This window comes from Schistocerca americana, chromosome 1 (genome assembly GCF_021461395.2).
Source record: "Schistocerca americana isolate TAMUIC-IGC-003095 chromosome 1, iqSchAmer2.1, whole genome shotgun sequence".
Lineage (NCBI taxonomy): Eukaryota > Metazoa > Arthropoda > Insecta > Orthoptera > Acrididae > Schistocerca > Schistocerca americana.
The window spans coordinates 792,553,615-792,576,002 of NC_060119.1; the positions used below are offsets into that span (position 1 = coordinate 792,553,615).

A 22,388-nucleotide genomic window follows, 5' to 3' on the forward strand; every position below is an offset into this window, starting at 1 on the left:
CATAACGTAAAAATTAAAAACCGCTACCAACAACCAAGTAAAACCAGTAAAAGTGACTAAGCATCCAAGAGAATAAATACACAGAAATACAATACAAAAGAAGTCAAAGATACAAAAGAAGCACATCATCAAGGATAGTGGAGACAGAAGGAGAGCACTTCTGAGAAAGAAACATGTAAGGACAGGGAGTAAGAGAGCCACTTCCACTTTGTCTGCTGTTCAGCACGTGGTAATATAAATGTAAACTAGTCAGTTTAATGAAAGGAGGGCAGGATGGAATGAGGGGACTTCTTACTTTGGATCTAAAATACTTACCAAAACTTTCTATATATGCCTCTTACACTCTTCCTGTTTAAATCAAATTCAATTGTGTCTATATCTGTGCTTCCCAAGGTACTGTATGCTTCTCCCATGTCCTAATTTCTTACAATTTACCACCTATACTAAACTAAACTCCATCCGAACAGGCCTTGGAAGGCCCAATGGTACCGACAGACTGCCATGTCATCCTCAGCCCACAGGCGTCACTGGATGCAGATACAGAGGGGAATATGGTCAGTCAGCACACCGCTCTCCCAGCCGTATGTCAGTTTATGAAACCAGAGCCACTACGTCTCAATCAAGTAGCTCCTCAGTTTGCGTCAAAAGGGCTGAGTACACTCCGCTTCCCAACAGCGCTCGGCAGACTGGATGGTCACCCATCCAAGTTCTAGCCCAGCCCAACAGCGCTTAACTTCGTTGATCTGACAGGAACCAGCGTTACCACTGCGGCAAGGCCATTGGCAATTTATCATCTATACTAATGCTAAATCTGTAAAACTGCCTTTCTCCAGACCTACTAGGGGAATTTTCAAAGGTTTTCAAGTTTGTGGAATTCTGATTAGTCATTTTTGAATGTTCTAAATGAGTGTTTTGGTTTAGTGAGTGTGTACATGCTTTGTAGGCAAAGGCATTATATCAAATCATGGACACATAAGCTGTGGTGGTTGGTGAAAGATATGGACTTGGAGAGGTCCAATTGATGCTAATAAGTTATGCTGTATTTGTTTCTATAGAAATTTGAAGTGTTTTGATTTTGACCTTTTCTTGTCTTTGATGGAGATTAAACAATACAGTTGCAAGGGACCATTGGGAGGTGTGGAGGTGTCATATTGACAGTCAGCAGTGTATGTTGTCCAGTTCAGTAGTCACATCCCTTAATCTTTCTGTATGCCATCAGATGGGTACAGGATAGTCATAACTAGTTTAGGGACCATTGACAGTTTACTGTAACCATGTCTTGCAGGACATGGCAAGGCTGGCGGCCATTATGACGACTATTAAGCATACTTGTGCAGAAAACTGTTTCAAGTTCACCAATAAATGTGACCATCACATAATTTATCTGTGTTCCACATATCGCTAAGAGTGCATAGATACTGGCCACGGATGAGAGTGAGACTTAACAAGATGTCACCGAAACTAAGCAAGAGACAGGGGAATGTTCAGAGCAGAAGAAAATATGTCTGAAATATGTAAGAGGTCTGGAGAAAAATACAGATGACAAATACAGCAACATTTCCTACTACAGAGCAGCAGACACATTTCAAAAATTCAAAAATCAACCACAGACACCTGCTTCATCATAATCCTAATAAGATGGAATCAGTTATTTTATTCTTAACCATCTCAAAAAAGAAACATGAAAGTGGACTACAGAAGTTACTCATTTTCACAACAGGAGGAGAGGATTTCCTTGATCTCACAGCATCAACATATTCAATAGCAAGGAGAACAAGATAATGTGATATGGTCATATTATACGCCATGATCAGCACTGATTCTGTGAACAGTCATGTTCTGCAAGCAAGCAGAAATGAATAACAATCTAACTCTGATCCATAATCAGTGACCACAAGGCTGTTATAGCACCGCTGACCGCCAATCTTGAATAAAAAGTTAAGAAAGTAGAGAGACTTAAATTTTCTACAAGCTGTCAAAAACTTTTTAAATTTTTTGTCCCACATAAATTCAGCCAATGAAACAATGTAACCTGTCTTCTTGATAAATGATTAAGATATCACTGAAATGGAAACTGACAAAATCAATGCTGAAATACTAATATCAGCTTGAGTCATCCAATACAGGAAGGAGCATGTGACCTGCAGGGGTATCTTACACTGTATGCCAAATACGTCTTCTAACAACAGTTCATCATTGTTTGATGGAACAATGAAGCACAGCACAACAGGAATAACAAGCAAGTTATCCAAATGTATAGGGATTGCTAGACAGATGCTGTGATGTAATGGAAATTTGCAGCAGTTACTCCAGGACTCTTATCACCCCAGCAAATGATACTATAACTGTTAAGTTATAGGATTACATATTTCTTTTCTTATTTAAATATGTTCTTTTGATAATTTCTGTACAGAAGTAGTTGTTTCTGTTTATTTCATGTTGTGAGGAGGAGTGCCGCAATGCACGGACGGTAGCATTTGCATTGCTGCCGCTAGAGATAAGCCGACCAATACCACACACTAACCGATGCCAGTGCGCAGAAAAAGATCCTGCTAGCAACTGCTGCTGATCTCTGCCCTCAATTGAATTGCTTACAACAAATATTTTAATTGAAAAATAAATGAATATTGTTGTGTTAACTGACTAACATATAATCAGATAATGTATCAGTATGCTGACTGAATTACTGTCAAGAAATATCATGCATTTGTGCGCAATAAAGTCCCCAAGAAGTGAAAACTAGCTGATTGAGTTATCATTCAGAAAGCATACAGTGGTTGATTATTTACAATATCTAATGAAGTTATTCTAACAGTGCTGACTGAAAGGTACTGTGCAAAATTGAAACCAGTTTGAAATTTATGATTCACGCAAATATGGCAGCTCAGTCAGACATTAGTTATGGTGCAGCCATTCCCAAGATACGCTTTATAAATGACAATTTTTGGTGAAGTCAACATTTTTTACCAGGACATTTGAAAGCACTTTTCCTCAAGATAGTCTCTTTCGACATTTGAATCTTAAATTTTTTCTCATCATAAAACTTCAAGAAACTTGGCTTACACCTTGGTTAAGAGAAATGCGAACTGTCAAGAAACTTTAAATTAAATATTTAGTTGAGTGCAAAACTGAACTTCTGCTATACCTATACATCAGAAGCAGCTGCTGCAGTACTGCAATGTGCATAATTATAGATCTGCATCACTGACATCAATCTGAGAAATGGCTGCCTGACTGCTGTAAAGTAGTGCACCGTACATACTAGCTTACTCAGCACACTAGACTCCAACTTTAGTTCGTATTTCATGGAAGAGCTATTTGATAGTGTTAAAAACGATCACAGGGGCTCATTTTCTTTTTTTGTATTTATATATAGTATTTTAGTAGTGTAGTTCTGTGATGTACACAGCATCACAGCTACATAGTTTGAACAACACAGTGTTACAGCCGTTATTTGTACTTGAGCATCTGTTTAACTGCCTTGTAGTATGAGCAATGTGTTTACCTTTTGTAAACTGTTTCTATACATTGAATAAGCAGGCTTTCCATCTAGGTTGTATTTTAGTAGTATAAGGAGCATTCAAATGAAACTCAACCTACATCTACATTGATACTCTGCAACTCACATTTAAGTGCCTGGGAGAGGGTTCATCAAACCACCTTCACAATTCTCTATTATTCCAAACTCATATAGCATGTGGAAAGAATGAACACCCATATCTTTCCATACAAGCTCTGATTTCCCTTATTTTACCGTGGTGATCATTCCTCCCTATGAAGGTCGGTGTCAACAAAATATTTTCGCATTCGGAGAAGAAAGTTTGTGATTGGAATTTTGTGAGAAGATACCATTGCAACGAAACATGCCTTTTTTTAAATGATGTCCAGCCCAAATCCTGTATCATTTCATGATAATACAAAACGTGCTGCCTTTCTTTGAACTTTTTCAGTGTACTCCATCAGTCCTATCTGGTAAGGATTCCACACTGTGCAGCAGTATTCTATAAGAGGACAGAAAAGCGTAGTGTATGCGGTCTCCTTAGTAGGTCTGTTACATTTTCTAAGTGTCCTGCCAATAAAACGGAGTCTTTAGTTAGCCTTCCCCACAACATTTTCTGTGTGTTCCTTCCAATTTAAGTTGTTTGTAACTGTAATATCTAGGTATTTAGTTGAATTTACAGCTTTTAGATTAGACTGATCTATCACACAGCCGAAGTTTAACGAGTTCCTTTTAGCACTCATGTGGATGACCTCACACTTTTCGTTATTTAGGGTCAACTGCCACTTTTCGCACCATTAGGATATCTTTTCTAAATCGTTTTGCAATTTGTTTTCATCTTCTGATGACTTTATTAGTCAATAAACGACGGTGTCATCTGCAAACAACCGAAGACGGCTGCTCAGATTGTCTCCCAAATCGTTTATATAGATAAGGAACAACAAAGGGCCTATAACACTACCTTGGGGAATGCCAGAATTCACTTCTATTTTACTTGATGACTTTCCGTCAATTACTACCAACTGTGGCCTCTCTGACAGGAAATCACAAATCCAGTCACATAACTGAGACGATATTCCATAAGCAAGCAATTTCACCTATGAGCCGCTTGTGTCGTACAGTCTCTTAGAACACTGCTGTGTGGTGTGGGATACTTACCAGATAGGACTGACGGAGTACATCGAAAAAGTTCAAAGAAAGGCAGCACACTTTGTATTATCGCAAAATATGGGAGAGTGTCACAGAAATGATACAAGATTTGTGCTGGAAATCATTAAAAGAAAGGCGTTTTTCGTTGCGACGGAATCTTCTCACGAAATTCCAATCACCAACTTCCTCTTCCGAATGCGAAAATATTTAGTCGACACTGACCTACATAGGGCAAAACAATCATCACGATAAAATAAGGGAAATCAGAGTTCATACGGAATGATATAGGTGTTCATTCTTTCCGCGCACTATACAAGATTGGAACAATAGAGAATTGTGAAGGTGGTTCGATGAACCCTCTGCCAGGCACTTAAATGTGATTTGCAGAGATGTAGATGTAGATGTAGGTGAAAGTCACATGGTGAAAGGTCAGGACTGTACGGTGGATGTTCCAGCATTTCCCACCGAAACTACTGCAATGTTGTCTTCACCGCATTGGTCGTGTGTGGGTGGGCATTATCATGCAGGAGAATAACGCCACTGGACAACATGCCTCTGTGTTTCGACATGATGGCTCATCTAAGGTTCTGTAAAGTGGCTTGATAACACTGGGAACTGATGTGGTTCCCCGTTCCAGGAACTTGACAAGCAGTGGGCCCTTGTAGTCAAAAAAGAAGGACATCATGACCTTACCAGAATTGGTGTGCACGACCTTTGATTTCTTTGGAGGTGGTGAAGTTGCATGTTTCCACTGCTTGCTGTGATGCTTGCTTTACGGTTCAAAACGGTGACAACTGTGTTTCATCACCTGTGACAATACATGACAGAAAGCCGTATTCCTCCTCATGATAAAAGATAGTGCCATTCGAGTATTGCACTGTTTGCCAATCAGTTGGTGAGGAACCCACTGAGAACAGATTTTTCGAAGGTTCAAGTGCTGATGCATTATGGTGCAGGCGGCGCCCACACTAATACCCAGTAACTGATGGATCTCTTCCACAGTGATTCTGTGGTTGTCCAAGACTAAAGCATTCACTTCCACAACCATTTCCAGTGTGATGACATGATAAGCCTGTCCAGGACGAGCATTGTCTTCCAGTGATGTGTGTCCCTCAAGGAATCATTTGCGCCATTCCACAGCTGCACTTGAACGACTCAGACTGTATTCACCATACACAGCCTTCATCCGTTGATACATTTCATGGCCTCCAGTTCCCTATGCAGCCAAAAATCGTATCATTTCTCTTTTTTCCTGCTTACTCGCCTGCATGTTTGGTAGTGACAATAGCTTGTGTTACCACCTTTTCTTTGGCGCTGTGCAACATCAAACGGTGCGCATGCATCAGTATCTCTACCCGTAAATGGTGCCATCGTACCAGCAGTTACATGGTGTCATCTTACCTGTAAGGAAAAGGTAGATGCATTGACCAGGGTTCATTTGAATGAACCTCATATAATGGATAGGGATCATAGGCTTACTGTGTGTGGATGCAGGAGGGACTGGCTGTGGTCCAAAGACCTCAATGTGCTGTTGGTCACATTCATCTAGCATAAGGTGGATGCCTTTAGGTGTAGTGACTATGGAGAAACTATCCCACCACAAGTGACGCCTCAAGTGTCACAATTCGGTTGCTGAGGCACCTTCCTATGTATCCAATACAGTTACATCGTGCTAACCACAAAGTGAGTGGTGGGTTGCAGCCAGTTCGGGGCAGACTGCAAAAAGGCAGATGGGCCATCTGACAACTCTCATTCACTTTACAGATGGAAATATGGCTGATCCTTCAGACTGATACAAGCAGGCACATGGGGGATGGGGTTTGTTTTTTTATCAAGAGCTCCAATGTTCAGCTTGTTATGAAAACCGGTTGGGAAACAGCATCAAGGACCACAAAAAAAAGAAATGTGCACTCTTTATGTATGAGGGGAGGATCCTTATATAGATGTAGGGATGCCTCTGGCTGTGGCTATTGAGGGTACAGTCATCTGCAGTTCATAACTCACACTGGCATCAGTGACATCTGTTGCTTGGATTCTGGTGCCATCTGCAATTCCATAGGTGTTGGCAGAAATGATGAAGACTGATGGCCTTGCTCGTGGGTTATAAGCAGAGTTCCTGACTTTGTAACCAGGACTAGTCAGGAAGAATGTCTCAACCAGACACACTGGCAATTCTGCAACAGCCCTGACTGCAGATTTCTGGTCCTGTGGTATTGCGGTGGAGAACTGTAGAGCTCCTCTTGATGAGTCAAAGACATACCATACTGTGGCTGCAGCTACCTGAGTAAGAACACACATAGTGCACGAGGGTTTCAAGATAGGTAAAATTCTGAAGTCCTCAAGTGAATATATATCAGTCATTATAAAAAGAGCAAAACTGAAATGCCAGCAAAGTACAGGGCCTGAAAAGATGAAAATAGTTAATTGTGGAATCATTTATAACAAAGCCCAGAATTCTCCGCCCACCAAGAACACTGTTGTGCCCAAATTATACTAACAACTAAGGGCTATATGAAACTCTAAGCAATCAAACAATGGATAATCCAGGGTGAAATTTAACAATATTATGAAAAGAAAAGTTGCCACTCACCATATAGCAGACATGCTGAGTCGCAGATAGGCACAACGAAAAGACTATCACAAATAAAGCTTTCGGCCAGTAAGGCCTTCGTCACAAATAGACCACACACACACACACACACACACACACACACACACACACACACACATTATCCTCCCAACCTTGTACAAAAACAAATCTCCCGTGTCTTATCTTTCCAGTTTCCCACCACCTCCCAAAGTCCCACCGTCTGGCCACAGAGGAGCATTCCTCTCATATCTCAGTACCATCCAGGACTGAAGCAACTGAATCACATTCTCCACCAGGGTTTTGACTAACTCTCGACATACCCTGAAATGAGAAATGTCCTCCCCACTATCCTTCTCACCCCTCCCACAGTGGTGGTCCACCATCCACCGAACCTACACAATATACTCGTCCATCCCTACATAACCCCTGTTCCCATACATCTTCCCACCACCATGTACTCCAGTCCGGTCACAAACATCACCTACCCATCAAAGGCACCCCACCTATCTGTGAAACCAGTCATGTGATCAACAAACTAAGCTGCAACCACTGTGTTGCATTCTATGTGGGCGTCAACCAACAAGCTGCCTGTCCGCATGAATGAACACCAATAAACTGTGGACAAGAAACAAGTGGACCACCCTGTTGCTGAGCATGCTGCCAAACATGACGTCCTTCATTTAAATGACTGCTTCACAGCCTGTGCCATATGGATCCTTCCCACCAACACCAGCTTTTTTGAATTCACAGGTGGGAACTTTCCCTGCAATACATCCTATGTTCCTGTAACCTTCCTGATCTCAACCTTCATTAGTCACTGTCGTCACCCATCCAGCCCCTTCCCTGTTCCCATTCCAGCACTACACAGCTCTCATTCCACCATTGCACCCAGTCTTTTTGCTTCTCTCCTTTTCTGCTCCCCCCCCCCCTCCCTCCCCACCACTCCCCTGCCCACCGTCTAACTTGCAGCACTTCACTGTCCGCCACCCCTATTTTACTACCCTCCCCAACCCCACCCAGTCTCCTCCTTACCCCACCCAGCCACCAGTCCCATCATGCATTGGTGCTGCTGCTCGCAGCGTGGTTTCAGTTGCCCGAGGCTGCAGTGATAATGTGTAAACTGATTTGTGTGTGTGTGTGGGGGGGGGGGGGGGGGGGGCCGTGCGTGCGTGTGCATGTTGTCTATTTCTGGTGAAAGTCTAACTGGTCAAAAGCTCTGTTTGTGACAGTCTTTTTGATGTGCCTACCTGCAACTCAGTATATCCACTATATGGTGCGTGGCAACTTTCCTTTTCATAATCCTATGGAACTCTAAGTAGGATGTTTTGAAATATTGTTTAAGTACTAAAGAATAAATCAAGTAATTAAGGAAATGTGGTCGTGCAGGGGTGGGGGGTGGTTTCCACTGAAATAAATAGAAATATAATGTTTGCACAGGCCAACATTCATTCCAACTCCAAATTTAACTGGATACCAGTAAACGCTCTCAGCAAAGGTGGCAGGAATCGCTGAGGCGCATGGCAAGAGGCACTCTACTGGACAGCCGAAGTTTGCACTTTCCCCATCAAGGGCAAAGCTCATTGGCTGTGTGGACCATCTTGCAATTACTATATTGGCAGAAGCGCAAAACACATGTAGCACACTAATAAACTGTGTGATACAAGTAGCCAATGTCAATCTCCAATCACTCATCTGAAGGTGTCTGCCAGGTACCTGATTAAATACGTGTGTGATAGTGAACACTGATCAGTTCCCATCCTGGAACATCATAGAGTCAATCTGAACTTGTTGACAGTTGCAGTAAAGAGGAAGGGATTAGCAACCACAGTTACATCAAGAAGACTAGGTGAGCTTTTATGCTTTGCAGAGCTGGTAAATGGTCAACAGCATTCTACTAACAAAATGGATGCAATGGACATAGCAAATTGTCTGGAAAAGTGTACACAGAGTAAGCTGAGCAAGGACAGGAAAGACCCACCCTGGTTTAGTAACAACACTTCCAAGTAGATCAGAAAATTCTGGTCACAGGTAAAGCACCTATGTGAGTCGAGAGCTTCTATTCAGTCACTCCTAAACCAGTTTAGTAAGGACATAGAAGACAACAAAAGGAAAGCCAGTCCTAATTCTGACAATGAAAAATCATTCACACAAAAAGGTCATATAGATTTACCAGTATCTGGCCACCACAAACTATCAAATGGATGACATAGGAATATGCATTCCTGTTGGAATTCCACGCCACATTTACAGGATATACTCTGTGGCATTGCCCTCTTTCTTAGATCACATATATGATGAATCTCCACATGCAATGAACAGCCCTGAGCAATAGTAAAAAAAAAATGCATGTTTCCCCACGTATGAGAAGGGCAAAAGAATGAATGAACAAAATTATAGATTAATATACTTAATGCTGGTCTACTGCAGGATCTTTGAGCATATTCTAACTCAAATATAATTAGGTTTCTAGCGAGAGAAAAATCCCGGTTATAAAAATCACAGATTCAAAAAAATCTCATGCAAAATATATTTCACCTTTTTCAAATAAGATATTTGGCAAATCGTGGACGACGGCAGATCCCTTATTCCTATACCTCCAGACAATGCTTGACAATGTACCACAATATTTGTTTAAAATGTGGATAAATGCAAGACAACATGGTTTGTATGTTTCCGTAATGTTCAAATACAGTATTAACAGTATCCTGCTTGACTAGGTAACACTGAATAAATATCTTGGGATGATGTTGAGAAATGACATGAAATAGAACCAGCACCTAAGGTCAGCTGTAGGGAAGGTAGAATGCCAAATATGGTATACCTACAAAGGAAATGATACACACAATGCTCGAGCAATATTCTCGAATACTGTTCACATGTTTGAGATCCCTTTCATGTAGATTTAAAGGAAATCATCAAAGCATTTAAGAGGAGTGCTATTACATTTATGGCCAAATGGTTAGATCACAAGTCAGGAAACCTGTTGTGTCCTGTGTCAGGGGAAAGCAAGTGCATAAGCACGATGGCAGTTCAAATGTATAGCAAACTGGCACAAGGGACAAGAAAGATCACCTTGTGCACTAAATGTGCAACAGTGACTCCATTCAAGATTCTGAAGAGCCTGTTCCAGCAGTCACTGAGGAAACAGGGTGCAGTTACATGCAGATTGTTGTGCACATCACAACAAACTACACCTGTCATCCGGGGTTCAAGGTCATACTAGGCTCATTCCAGTAACTTGTGGGAAAGGTTGAGTAGATGAGCCTGGCTCACAATCTACAGTATTGATCTCAGAACTGTTCATGGTTCTCCGATTCTAGACAGTGTAGAAGGTTTGCACATGAGACTTCAAAGGTTCTGTGAAAAGCTAGACTGTGACTTCTTGACTTGTCCTATACGTCTGATAATAGCAGGGTCCTCCAGACTGGTACAAGGGTGCACCACATCAGAGACAGCTACCCAGATAGCTGACTGTGTATAAAGTGCACAAAATGGTGTTTTAGTTAGGCCACACTCTATTCAGTTCAGATGATAATAGCTGTAAGAGACCTCCAAAATATTAGTGTAAGATCCACAGAGAAGGCTCTCCACAATATAAAGTCTGCGTGAAAAAAACTTCTGAAGAAACAGCAAGTACTGCACAATAAGTGTAAACAAGGCATAAGGATATTGACAGAAAGGTGCTAAATGAAAAATGTTCGACTATCTAAAAAGTAATGTGTGAAGCCTTTAATGACTACTATACTGATATATCTCTCACAAGACAAAACAAAAAATTCTGGTTATATTTGAATGCTGCAAGTGGTACCAAAATTAGTGTGCAGACATTCATGGATTTGCACGGGTACTGAAACTGATGGTAGCAAAGTAAAAGAAGAAATGCTGCCATTTTCAAGTGTTCCTTTACAAATGAAGACACAGGAGTGGATGCTCCAATTTAATTCTGTAATTGATACAAAAATTAGAGTCAGTGGCATTCAGCGACAGCTCAATTCAGTAAAACTGAATCTCTACAGACTTTGAAATTGAGTTAGCTCATCTCTTACCCATAATATATCAAAGATACAAATAAATAAATAATAATTGCCTAGTCATTTGAGGAAAACACAAGTTTCTTCTATCAACATAGTTAGGGAAGTGTTACATGAAGCTACCATCCAAAATCTTTATATTCACCTGTTGTAGAATATCAAAACAGATTCAGATCTCAAACATAATTAGGAACCTCAAGCACAATGACTTCCTCCATGCCAACCAGCAACGATTCCAAATACACTAGTCATGCAACATCCACCTTGTGGTTTACTCCTCACAGGGCATCCTGAGAACCACAGTTCAGGGTAATAAGTCTGATGCAGTACTTGTGGACTTCTGAAAAGCATCTGATTCAGTATTACAACAATGCTTATTGAAAAATATGATCATATGGGGTATCAAACGAAATACGGAACTGAATTGAAGATTTCTCAATAAGGAGGATGCAGCATGCCCTATTTTGGATGGAGATTCCTTGACATATGTAAGTAATTTCAGGATTGCCATAGGGTAGTGTGTTGAAAACACTGCTGTTCATATTGTACATTAATGATGTAGCAGAAAATAATAATAATAATAACTTTACAAAACATTCATGGAACTTATAACAGAAAACAGCACAAGTCTGTGGAAGCCACAGCAAATAGTAATAACAGCGGATATTGAACATATACAAAGAAGGGCAGCAAAAATGGTCAGATGTTTGTTTGACTCATGGGAGACTACAACAGAACCGTCAGATGCTAGAAGATGGATGTCAGCTACACAACAAAAGCCTACTTACAAATCTTGAAGAAGAGACTAAATTAATTTAGAAATATTCTACAGCCTGCTATGTAAGCCTACCAACATTAGATTTAGAGTTACTGAAGTGTGCACAGAAGTATTTAAACAGTCATTCTTCCCACACACCAAACGTAAATGGAACGGAAAGGAACATCATACAAGGTACAGAGGGATATACCTCAATCATGCACTTTGCAGCAGAACAGTTCATAATGGGAGGGAACCTACCTCTGTGGCATACAGTCACCTCTAAAGAAACAGAGATTACTGCATACTACTTGTAAAACAAAGCATAGGTCTATAGCCACAAGAGATGCTGAATGAAACTCATTAGACTGTCAAGAGAGCAAACCATGATGCCTCCAATGACTACTGTAACGGAATACCGTCAAATGACGTTTCACAAAATCCAAAGAAGTTCTTGTTGTATGTAATGGCTATCAGTGGAATGACAGTTAGTGTCCAGTTCCTAGTGAATGAGACAGGAACTGACATAGAGGGTAGAAAAGCAAAAGCTGAAATGCTTAACTACATTTTCAAATGTTCCTTTACAAAGGAGAACCCAAGAGAATTGTCCCAATTTAATCCTAGTGCCACTGAAAAGATGAGTGAAATAAGTAATAGTGGTGTTGAGAAACAGCTGAAATTGTCAAAACTGAACAAAGTTCCAGGTCCCAATGGAATCCATCAGAGACTATATTGAATTTATGGCTGAGTTGGTCCCTCTTCTAACTATAATCTATCATGGATCCCTCGAACAAAAAACTGTGCCCAGTTCTTGGAAAAAGACATGTCACATCCATCTGCAAGAGGGTAGTAGAAGTGATCCACAAAACTACCATCCAATATCTTTGACATCGATTTGTTGTACAATCTTAGAACATACTCTGAGCTCAAGCATAATGACGTATCTTGAACAGAATGACTGTCTCAATGACAGCGAGCATGGATTTTGAAAACATTGATCAAGTGAAACCCAACACACACTTCTCTCACATGACATACTGAAAGCTTTGCATCAAGGCAACCAGGGAGGTGCAGTGTTTCTTGATTTCCAAAAAGCATTTGACTCAGTACTGCAACTATGCTTAATGTCAAAAGTGTGATCATATGGCGTATGAAGCGAAATTTGGGGCTGGATTGAGGACTTTTGTTTAGGGGGGACACAGCACGTTATCTTGGATGGAGAGTCATTCTCAGATGTAGAAGTAACTTCGGGTATGCCCCAAGGAAGTGTGTTGGGACCCTTGCTGTTCATGTTGTATGTTCATGGCCTTGCAAATGATATTAATAGTAAAATCAGGCTTTTTGCTGATGATGCAGTTATCTATAACGAATCTAAGAAAAGCTGCATAAATATACACTCAGATCTTGATAAGATTTCAATGTGGTGCAGAGACTGGCAACTTGCTCTAATGTTCAGAAATGTAAAATTTTGCACTTCACAAAACAAAAAAATGTTGTATCCTATGACTATAATATCAATGAGTCACTCTTGGAATCAGCCAAATGATACAAATACCCGAGTGTAACACTTTGTAGGGATATGAAATGGAATGATCACATTAGTTCGGTACTGGATAAAGCACATGGTAGGCTTCGGTTTATTGGTAGAATATAGGGGAAGTGCAATCAGTCTACAAAAGAGATTGCTTAACAGATTTTCAAGAACTGGCTTTAAATGATTACTATAGGGATATACTACAACCCACTACCTACCACTCACACAGGGATCATGAAAAAAGTTTGAATAATCACTCCATACACAGAGGCATTCAAACAATCATTCTTCCCATGCTCCATACTTGTGGAACAAGAAGAAAATCTAATAACTGGTACAATGGGACGCACCCTCTGCCATGCACCTAACGGTCATTCGCAGATTACAGATGTAGATGTAGTTGTATGGATGCAGATATACATGGGCGTAGGAGTACTGTGGAAATACATCACCAAGCTTAGGTGGGAATCATTGGAGAGGAGATGACTACAGCTTTGCAAAACACTATGGAAGGACTTTAGAAACCCAGATTTTCGTGAAATATTACAAATGAGTTCTGCTGCCTAAAACATACACCTCTTGTAAGAATAGAACAGTCTGTAGGCAGGGTAAACAATGAATTTCAATGGTTAGTTCTGAAAGCACGTTTATTACTGACACCAACATACAGCCAGAAGAAAACTGAATGCCAACACCAGAAGTGATAAGGGACTTGGCTCGCTGCTCACGCCGGAAGTTGCAGTTAGATCACGTGGTAAAATATAAGTAATTTATCTGGAAAGACGGTGTCAGTCGTCAAGAAGCCACATGTGAATATTCATGAATGCCAGTGAATATTCCAGGATGTTCAAAGTTTACAAACATAAAATTTTTCCAGAACTTTAAAGAAATGATGGGCACTAAGCAACACACAATTGCTGGTTGTCAGGTCTGAACTGGTGACCTGCAGCAAGCTAGCCACTGACGCTAACCACAACACCCCACTGCTTGCAGCATAGTTTATGGCATTTTTCCCTCTCTTGGAGAAACAGAGCCCTATTGTTTCAGAAGTTTTCACTGGTGCCAACAACAGCACCGTGGATCTAGATCTTGTCAATGGTCTTCTGTATGGTGCAGCCGTTGACACTCACGCTCTGATCGAGTTATTACATCCACTTTACTATTATGAGCATTGAAGCTGGCCCCTTGAGTGGATCTTCAGTTTCCTTGAATCTTCCATTGTCAATCTTCGCCTCTGGACTGTAGTAGAGGACACTGATGACATCTCTTCGCTTTTGTCTGCTTGATGAAGGGTCAATATATGTGACACCCTACAAGCTACAGAAGATATGATATGGTTCAATTTAGTGCTTTAATAGCTTTCCCAATAGTCTCATTTTCCACATGTGTTAAAATCTATACCAAGTCTCCAGCGCTGTATCTCACTGGCCAGTGCTTGGTGTTATAACACTCTCAGTCTTTCCCCTGGGCATCATGGTCCATATACAAGCCAGCTGCCTCGCTTCTTTGGTCCTGGTGATGAAGGTATTGTGCCCCAATCTCTGTGTTTTACATCAATGTACATTGAGAGTGTATTTGTCAATGTCTTATTAAAGCATTCTGTCTGTGGATAGCAGGCACTTGCCCTCCAAAGGTGACATTACGATGTGAAATCAGCTCTGATGCGAGTCTACACTGGAAAATTTTTCCACAGTCAGAGCACTTCACACTGGCCACACCATGCTTCAAAATGATGTCTTCTACCAGCAACTTTGCAACGTCCAGAGTTTCAACAGTCAGCACAGTGATCAGTGCAGACTATTATCAATCAATGCCAGTTTGTCGGCTTCGGGACTTCCATAAAAGATCAACTCCAATTTGGGAGAATGGTACTGATGCATGCAGGATTGACACCAGATGTCCTGCAGGTAGTTGTGGAACGTGCTTCCGTCATTGGCATTCCTTACAGTGACTCAAAACAATCCTCGAAGAATTTGAAATTTTGAAGAGAGTCTATTTTAGGAGCCCAGGTCTGCTCAACAAACAGCTGACCTTTCGTAACTAGAGTTACTTCGAGGTTATGATGTTACTTTTTAAATAAATGTCTATGTGCAGGGGGCTTTGGTTTGTGTATTGATATTGTTTAGTTGTGCTTCCTTGTTTTTATGTTATATACCAGATCTAAGTTTATCATTACTCCATAAACACATTCTCTATTTTCCCGTCTGGCCGCGCCATCTAGTACGGAGTCAATCACTTTGATACATAGCTGTGCTAGGATGCTTTACACACCAGGCGTACGTTGTACACATTCCCTGTGTTGAGTTAAGAGTGAGTATGAGTAAACACAGATAACGTGTGATTTTTGTATGATTTTATTTTTATCTCCACCCTGGTTTACGTGGTTTGTTGCATTTGTTCTGCTTACTGATGTGCTGTGGTTTTTATGCGATGTTCTATTAGATTCATCATCCTTCAAGGCTTCTAGTTTACAGTATTACTAGATCTTCCCACTGTTTCACAGCAATGTCTTCTAACACAGTGGTGACTGAGATTTCATCTGTGCCATGGTGTTTTGCCAAAGAATTACTTGAAAGGCAATGAGAGCACTTGTGTTTGCAACCACTTTTTTATATCATTTTGACATTGTACTCCTAAAGCCTGTGTCCATCTCACTAATTCACCCTACCCTTCAGGCTAGTCAGCCCACACAGAGAAGGTGACCCATCACAATGGAGAATGTTTTGCTAAATAAATATGACCAGAAACAGTTGATGACCCAAACAACTGCAGGGTATTCTTTCTCAATTGTAGAATAGATCATCTCTGAAACACAGAATACTCTTGCTGCATAAGCCACCACCTTTTGAGAATCTTCCCGTATATGTACTACAACACCCCTACCCCAAAACTGTTTGCGTCAGTGATAATTTTGCCTCACCATTAAAAAAAATGATACAATGCTAGGACTGGAGACGATATTAGCGTTTCTATAAAGACAAGGAAGGATTTCTCTTGTACTTAATTCCAAGAAAACTTAGTGTACTTCGCAGTAATTCTTGCAAGGTATGTGCATTGGAACAATAGTCTTTTACAAAATACTGACATTTTTGGCACATTCTGTGGAAACTTCTCACGTCTTGATGTGCTGAGGAGTCATGAAATCTGTGACTGGTCTTCTTTTCTCCGGCTTTGGATGGATTCCTTTGCCATTCACTTGATACCCAATATTTTTATTTCTTGGGCAATCAAGAGGCACTTTTCAGGTTAAGGTTGAGACCTACAGTCCAAACACACTTCAGCACAGTTGTCAGTCCAAATAGGACCTCTCTGACAGGTTCTGGGAGAACCTCAAAGGGATGGTGCACATTAAAGTCACCAAGCATCAGAAAGGGCTGAGGGAACTGCCCAATAAGCTGGAGGAAGTCTGCCCTGGTGACATTGAATGACGGAGGGATGTAAATGGTACAAAGAGAAAAGGTCAAGTGAGGAAGGAGAAAACGGACTGCAACAGCTTGAAGCCGGGTAGTCAGGGCGATGGGTTGCCTATGAATGTCATCCCGGATGAGCAGCACGACAGAATGCTGTCCTCGAGGGGGGGAGTCGAAGCAGGCTGGGAAGAAATGCGAGAGCTCAAAGCGGTCTTGAGGATGCAATTTTCTTTCCAGGAGGCAGAGAACAAGTGGACACTGCGATTCCAAGAGCAGCCATAAGTCCCCTTTGTTGGATCGAAGGCAGCGAACATTCCATTGGAGAAGAGTGATGACATGGAAAGGGGAGAAGGGAAAAAATGAAGGGGTGTCACCTTGGTGGCTGCCGAGTGCCAGCCTTCAAAGACTCACTGCTACGAGGCACAAAGGCTGGAGGAGCCTGCTCCATGAGATCCACAGAGGCATCGGCATTCTCCTTCTGTCGGTCTGTGGAGTCCAGTACAGAAGAGTGATTGATTGTGTGCAGCAGCGAATTGAAGGTTGGCCAGGCGACGGTATCACGTGGCGACACTATCGAAGAGGATCTCCGAGTCCGCGGAGGAGAAGACCATTGACCTTTGTTTGACTTCTTGGAGCCTTTCCAGTTGGCAGATGAAGACTGAGATGTGGTTGGCTGGAGGAATGTAAGAAGTCTTCATGGGAGTATTCCTTCTGACCTTTCTGGCCTGCAGGTTGTGTAGCACGTGACTTCGCCCATGAGGCGAAAGTCTGGTGGCTTGTTGCACAGCTGGAGAAGGAGATAGTGATGCTACCACGACACTGGAAAATTTTACAATTGTGGTGCTGAATTAGAGGTAGCATGTCTGCTTGGCCATATCCTTTGTGGAGCGAGATGTAACAAGAATAGTACTGTGAGTGTTGGATGGTAGAATACAGCATTACTGGCTAGCCAAAAACTTGTGAGTGACCGGATAAGGCACTTTTTCCTTCACCCGGATCTACTGGATGGCCCGCTCATCAAGATACATGGGACAACCTCGGGAGGAGGTGGTATGGTCGCCATTGCAATTGACACAGTGGGGAGGAGGAGATGGACTGTCGCCCTCATGAGCATCCCTACCACAGGTTGCACATTTGGCTGGATGTCAACAGGACATTTAAGTGTGGCTGTAAAGATGACAATGGTAGCAGCACATCAGATTCGGAATGTTCGGTCCGTCTGTGATAACTTCATAGTCTTGCTTTGATCTTAGACGGAGACACCACTCTATCACAAGTGAGAAAGAGAGTCTGTGTGGGCACTAAGGATGCATCTACATTTTTCATCACCTGAAGGACTGCAATGACACCCTGATCAGAGAGGTATGTTTGGACTTCTGCCATGAAGCAGCCTAGCGTAAATAACACCACAGAAAGAACTCAGCGTATGATGGACTTTGACATGAACAAGACAGCCATGGAGGAGTGAAACTGCAAGCAGTTGTTGTACTTGAGAATCATAAGTTGGCTCCAAAAGGTGAAGTGCCATTGTGGAAATGAGAGCAGGATTTCACAGGGCCAGTAACTGCATCAACACCTTTCTGAATAATAAACAGATTTATCATAGCAAAGGACTGACCATCTTCAGTACGTGAAACCACAAGGAACCGTAGTGCAGCTGGAAGGGTCTTTGAATCGTTAACCTCATTCCACTTACATTTAGCAGATGCACTGTGAACAAGAGGATTGGCTCATTGTGAGAAAATCCCCCATGATTGCCAGCATCTCTGATGGCGCGCTCCTTCCAACTGGGGGCCCCCTCAGAGGGGGGCGCACCCACCTTAGGTGATTGTTCACACCTCCGAAACGCCTGACAGAGATGCCAATTAGCAACTGAGGAAGGTGGCAGCTCAGGCAATCACACCTCCCTGGGCCTGGCCTGTACCAGGGGGTACATGCAAATCCTACCTGCTGACCCAGAGCTGGAAATTACTAGTTACCCATCACCCGTTAAGCGTCAGATGCATGGACCAGCCTTCAGAAGCACACAGGGAGTAAATAGAAAATGAGGAACCTCAAACGTCGAAGCAGAGGAAGGATAGGAGAACAGTAACGTAGACAGAAAAAAGGAATTAAAAAAATTGTGGCAATTCTGTTCTGATAGCAGCTACTGAAATTGCAGAACACATTTCCAAAAGCATCCCAGACATGCTTCCCATGGGAGGGGAAAAAGAATAGCAAGAGGACAGACATGCAGCATGGAAGGGAAAAAATGCTGCAAAGGCTGGGGCCCCATGGTAGCCAAGCACGATCCTGCCAAAGAGTGGCGAGCCCCCTGGGCACCTGGTGAGGATATAGACATCTTCACTAGTAAACTGGAGTCTCTGCTGGACATCACATTTACTGAAAAAGCCACTATAACTGTCTGTGGAAACTTTAAAACAAACCTTGTAAATTATACTGTATTGAGGTAGCTCTACTGCACAGCTTCAAAATATTTTCTCTAAACAAAAGCCTTACAAGAATAACAAAAAGAACAGAAACAATCAATAGAAAATCTAGGAGTCACAGATAGGCACAACAAAAACACTGTTGGAATGTGAGCTTTTGGCCAACAAGGCCTTTGTCGAAAACAAACAAAATACACACACACACACTCATGCAAACGCAACTCTCACACACTTAGCTTAAAATTTTCAATAACAATTTGTCCATTTTATTTGGACTGTTGAGCTCTGTGGCCGTGGATAATGATATTTTACTATAAAAATACAAACTTTTTTAATGCGTTTTATTTATGCCAATATGCATTTCGGGTTTGCACCCATCTTCAGCTGGCAAATTACATGTATCTTCAGTTTCTACAGTGGTACAATCTCGACAGCAGTTTGGATGCTGCAGCTGGCATTCTCCTCTCCTTGTTTTTTCTTGGCTTTTCTTCTTTTTTTGTAACAACACAAACACTTTTGTTACGTATTTTACACAGGCGTACAGCATTATTCGCCATGTTGCCGACTGACAGTTTTTGTTCACATACGAACACTGTCAGTGGCTGGTCGCTGTATTTTTATAGTAAAATTTTCAAATCAGGATAAACTTAGTTATCGTACACCTGCTACAGCACGAGATTACTTCTAACTAGTGAACATGAAGTAGTCAAGGCAATTAAAAGCCACAAATGCAAAATTTCAGAAGGTGCAGATGATGTACCAACATCACTTATATTCCACACTATTTTGCAGACTGCAAAGTGCTTGGCTCATATTGTTAATTTTCATTCACTGAGGGAGTGTTACCTCCTCACAGCTTAAAAAGCTTTATTCAAGCATGGTAAAATGCATGAGACTGAAAATTATCGACCCATTTCACTCCTCTCAACATTCTATAAAGTAATTTTAAGATGAATGAAATAACAAATTACCAAGTAGTTAAATGATAAACAATCTACTGAATAATAATCAAGATGGGTTCTGAACAGTTAGAAGTACAGAAACAGTAATAATGGATTACACAGATGAAATAGTTAGAGATTTTGATAACGACGGCAGTGTTGTGGGACATAATTTAGACATTTCTAAAGCTTTTGGCACTGTTAGTCATGAAATGTAGATAATTTGGAGGCAAAGAGGGTAAAAGGGATAGAAAACAAGTGGTTTCAATCTTACTTGGAAAATAGATCACAGGCTGTGGAATTCAAATCAGCTCATTCTAATCATATAATCAACAAAGATGCTTTAACTTACCAAACGAGAAGGCGTTGATAGACACAATAAAAAACACAAACACAAATATTCAAGCTTTCGCAACCCCTGGTTGCTTCATCAAGAAATAGGGAAGGAGAGGGAAAGACGAAAGGATGGGGGGGGGAGGACAGGTGTGTGTGTGTGTGTGTGTGTGTGTGTGTGTGTGTATATATATATATATATATATATGCAATGTGATCAAGGTAAATAACTGATTTTAACTTATTTTATGTTTGATGTCATACAGCTTCAATGGCCTAAGAATTATACGCACCTCAGTGTACCCTGCTGTAGATTCATATACCTACAAGATTTGTGACAAGTTTGTTGTCTCCTCTTAAATCTCAATATCCTACATTTCTGACTGAGTCTGCAATAATGAGATTTATTTCATTTTGCATCTGTGGGAGGTACATGCGCATATCTCTTTTTTGATGTTGTATGTTATATGACCATTATATGTCTTTTTTTATGACATGTTCGACATCCTTGAAGACTTCCTCATTATGGATGTATGGAACAAAAAGTAGGCATATAAATAACCTGAATCCAATATAGTAATTGAAAATCTAAATTTGGATGGCCTGGTGGGGATTGAAAAGGCCTCACTATTGTCTATGAGTGTGTTAACAAAAATAAATGAATAAATAAATAAAATAAAAACAAGATTTACAACAGACACAGAAAAATGAAACCGCAATTGTCTGACAAAGATATGAAACTCACTCGTTTCAGATACCCGGTTGTTTACATTAACGAGACAGTAGCGTCCATTATGTACTTTTACCCGTAATTTCTCAAAATAATATAATATTATGACATGAAGAGATCAAATCTATCACAATTTGCATATTGCTATGGGAATTCTATCTGGTATACGCGTACGATGTTTCAACAGTAACCAAATATTTACTTCGAGCTGTGTATAACTGTTTGTCAACAAAGCTGAACGATAAATCTAATCATGCCAAAATAATTACGTGATGTCCCTATCCGTTAGGAAAATGTTAACCCCTGCAAAAACCAATACGATTTACTAACATCGAATCGACACAAGTATACTACTTAATATAACGATAATAACTGGTAATAAGGTCTCTGAAGCAGCTCCAGACTCAAGACCTAACCGTAAACGGTGAAAATGGGGGCGGATGTTGTCATACATATACAGTTGACACAATAGTTTAAATACTTCAATATGCATATCTCACAAGACAAATCTGTAATTCACAAAACACACATTTTGAGAAAAGATTACCGAACCTCGTAATTCACTATTCACAGATGCTTCATCTTCCTCCTTATTCGCTCCGTGGAAAAATTTTGTTTTTCTTGGCATTATTCACTGAAACACACATACAAACACTCCGCGCAGATATTGTCAACTCTCAAAGACCTTCTTCAGTTTACGCTGTAGACTCCACAGCTGTAGACGATACAATCTTCCGATGTACCAAAGATGCAAACAATGTAAACTGCAACTATGTAATGCAAAGATATATGTCATTCTATTCTCTTTTTTCTGCCTTTACCATAGTTCTTATTAGTCCTCACAAATTAAAAGGCTTCATAAATTTATTAAAGAAACATTTCACCATTTTCATACATAAATTTGTCTTCGGATTGAAACTGCTAAAAGCTGGGTTTCCATGCGCATGAATTTCTTGAGGCCCTTGTAAACGATCAGACATTTTGT

At 41.0% G+C, this 22,388-nt stretch overlaps 1 protein-coding gene across 2 annotated transcripts in view; it reads right to left on the minus strand.

Annotated features, from left to right (window-relative positions):
* Positions 1 to 22,126, minus strand: part of LOC124612464 — a 134,966-nt gene extending 112,840 nt beyond the window's left edge. The window contains exons 1-2 of one of the 2 annotated variants that reach the window (XM_047140703.1): positions 21,956 to 22,084; positions 6,653 to 6,928 (exon numbers count right to left, since the gene is read on the minus strand). Coding sequence is in view for 1 of the 2 variants with exons in the window: in XM_047140695.1 (XP_046996651.1) it covers positions 21,956 to 22,031 (76 nt within the window). In the remaining variant the exon portion in view is untranslated. Of the gene's footprint in view, positions 1 to 6,652; positions 6,929 to 21,955 lie in introns of both variants that reach the window. The other variant, XM_047140695.1, reaches the window with a different exon arrangement.
* Positions 22,127 to 22,388: the final 262 nt, after the last annotated feature.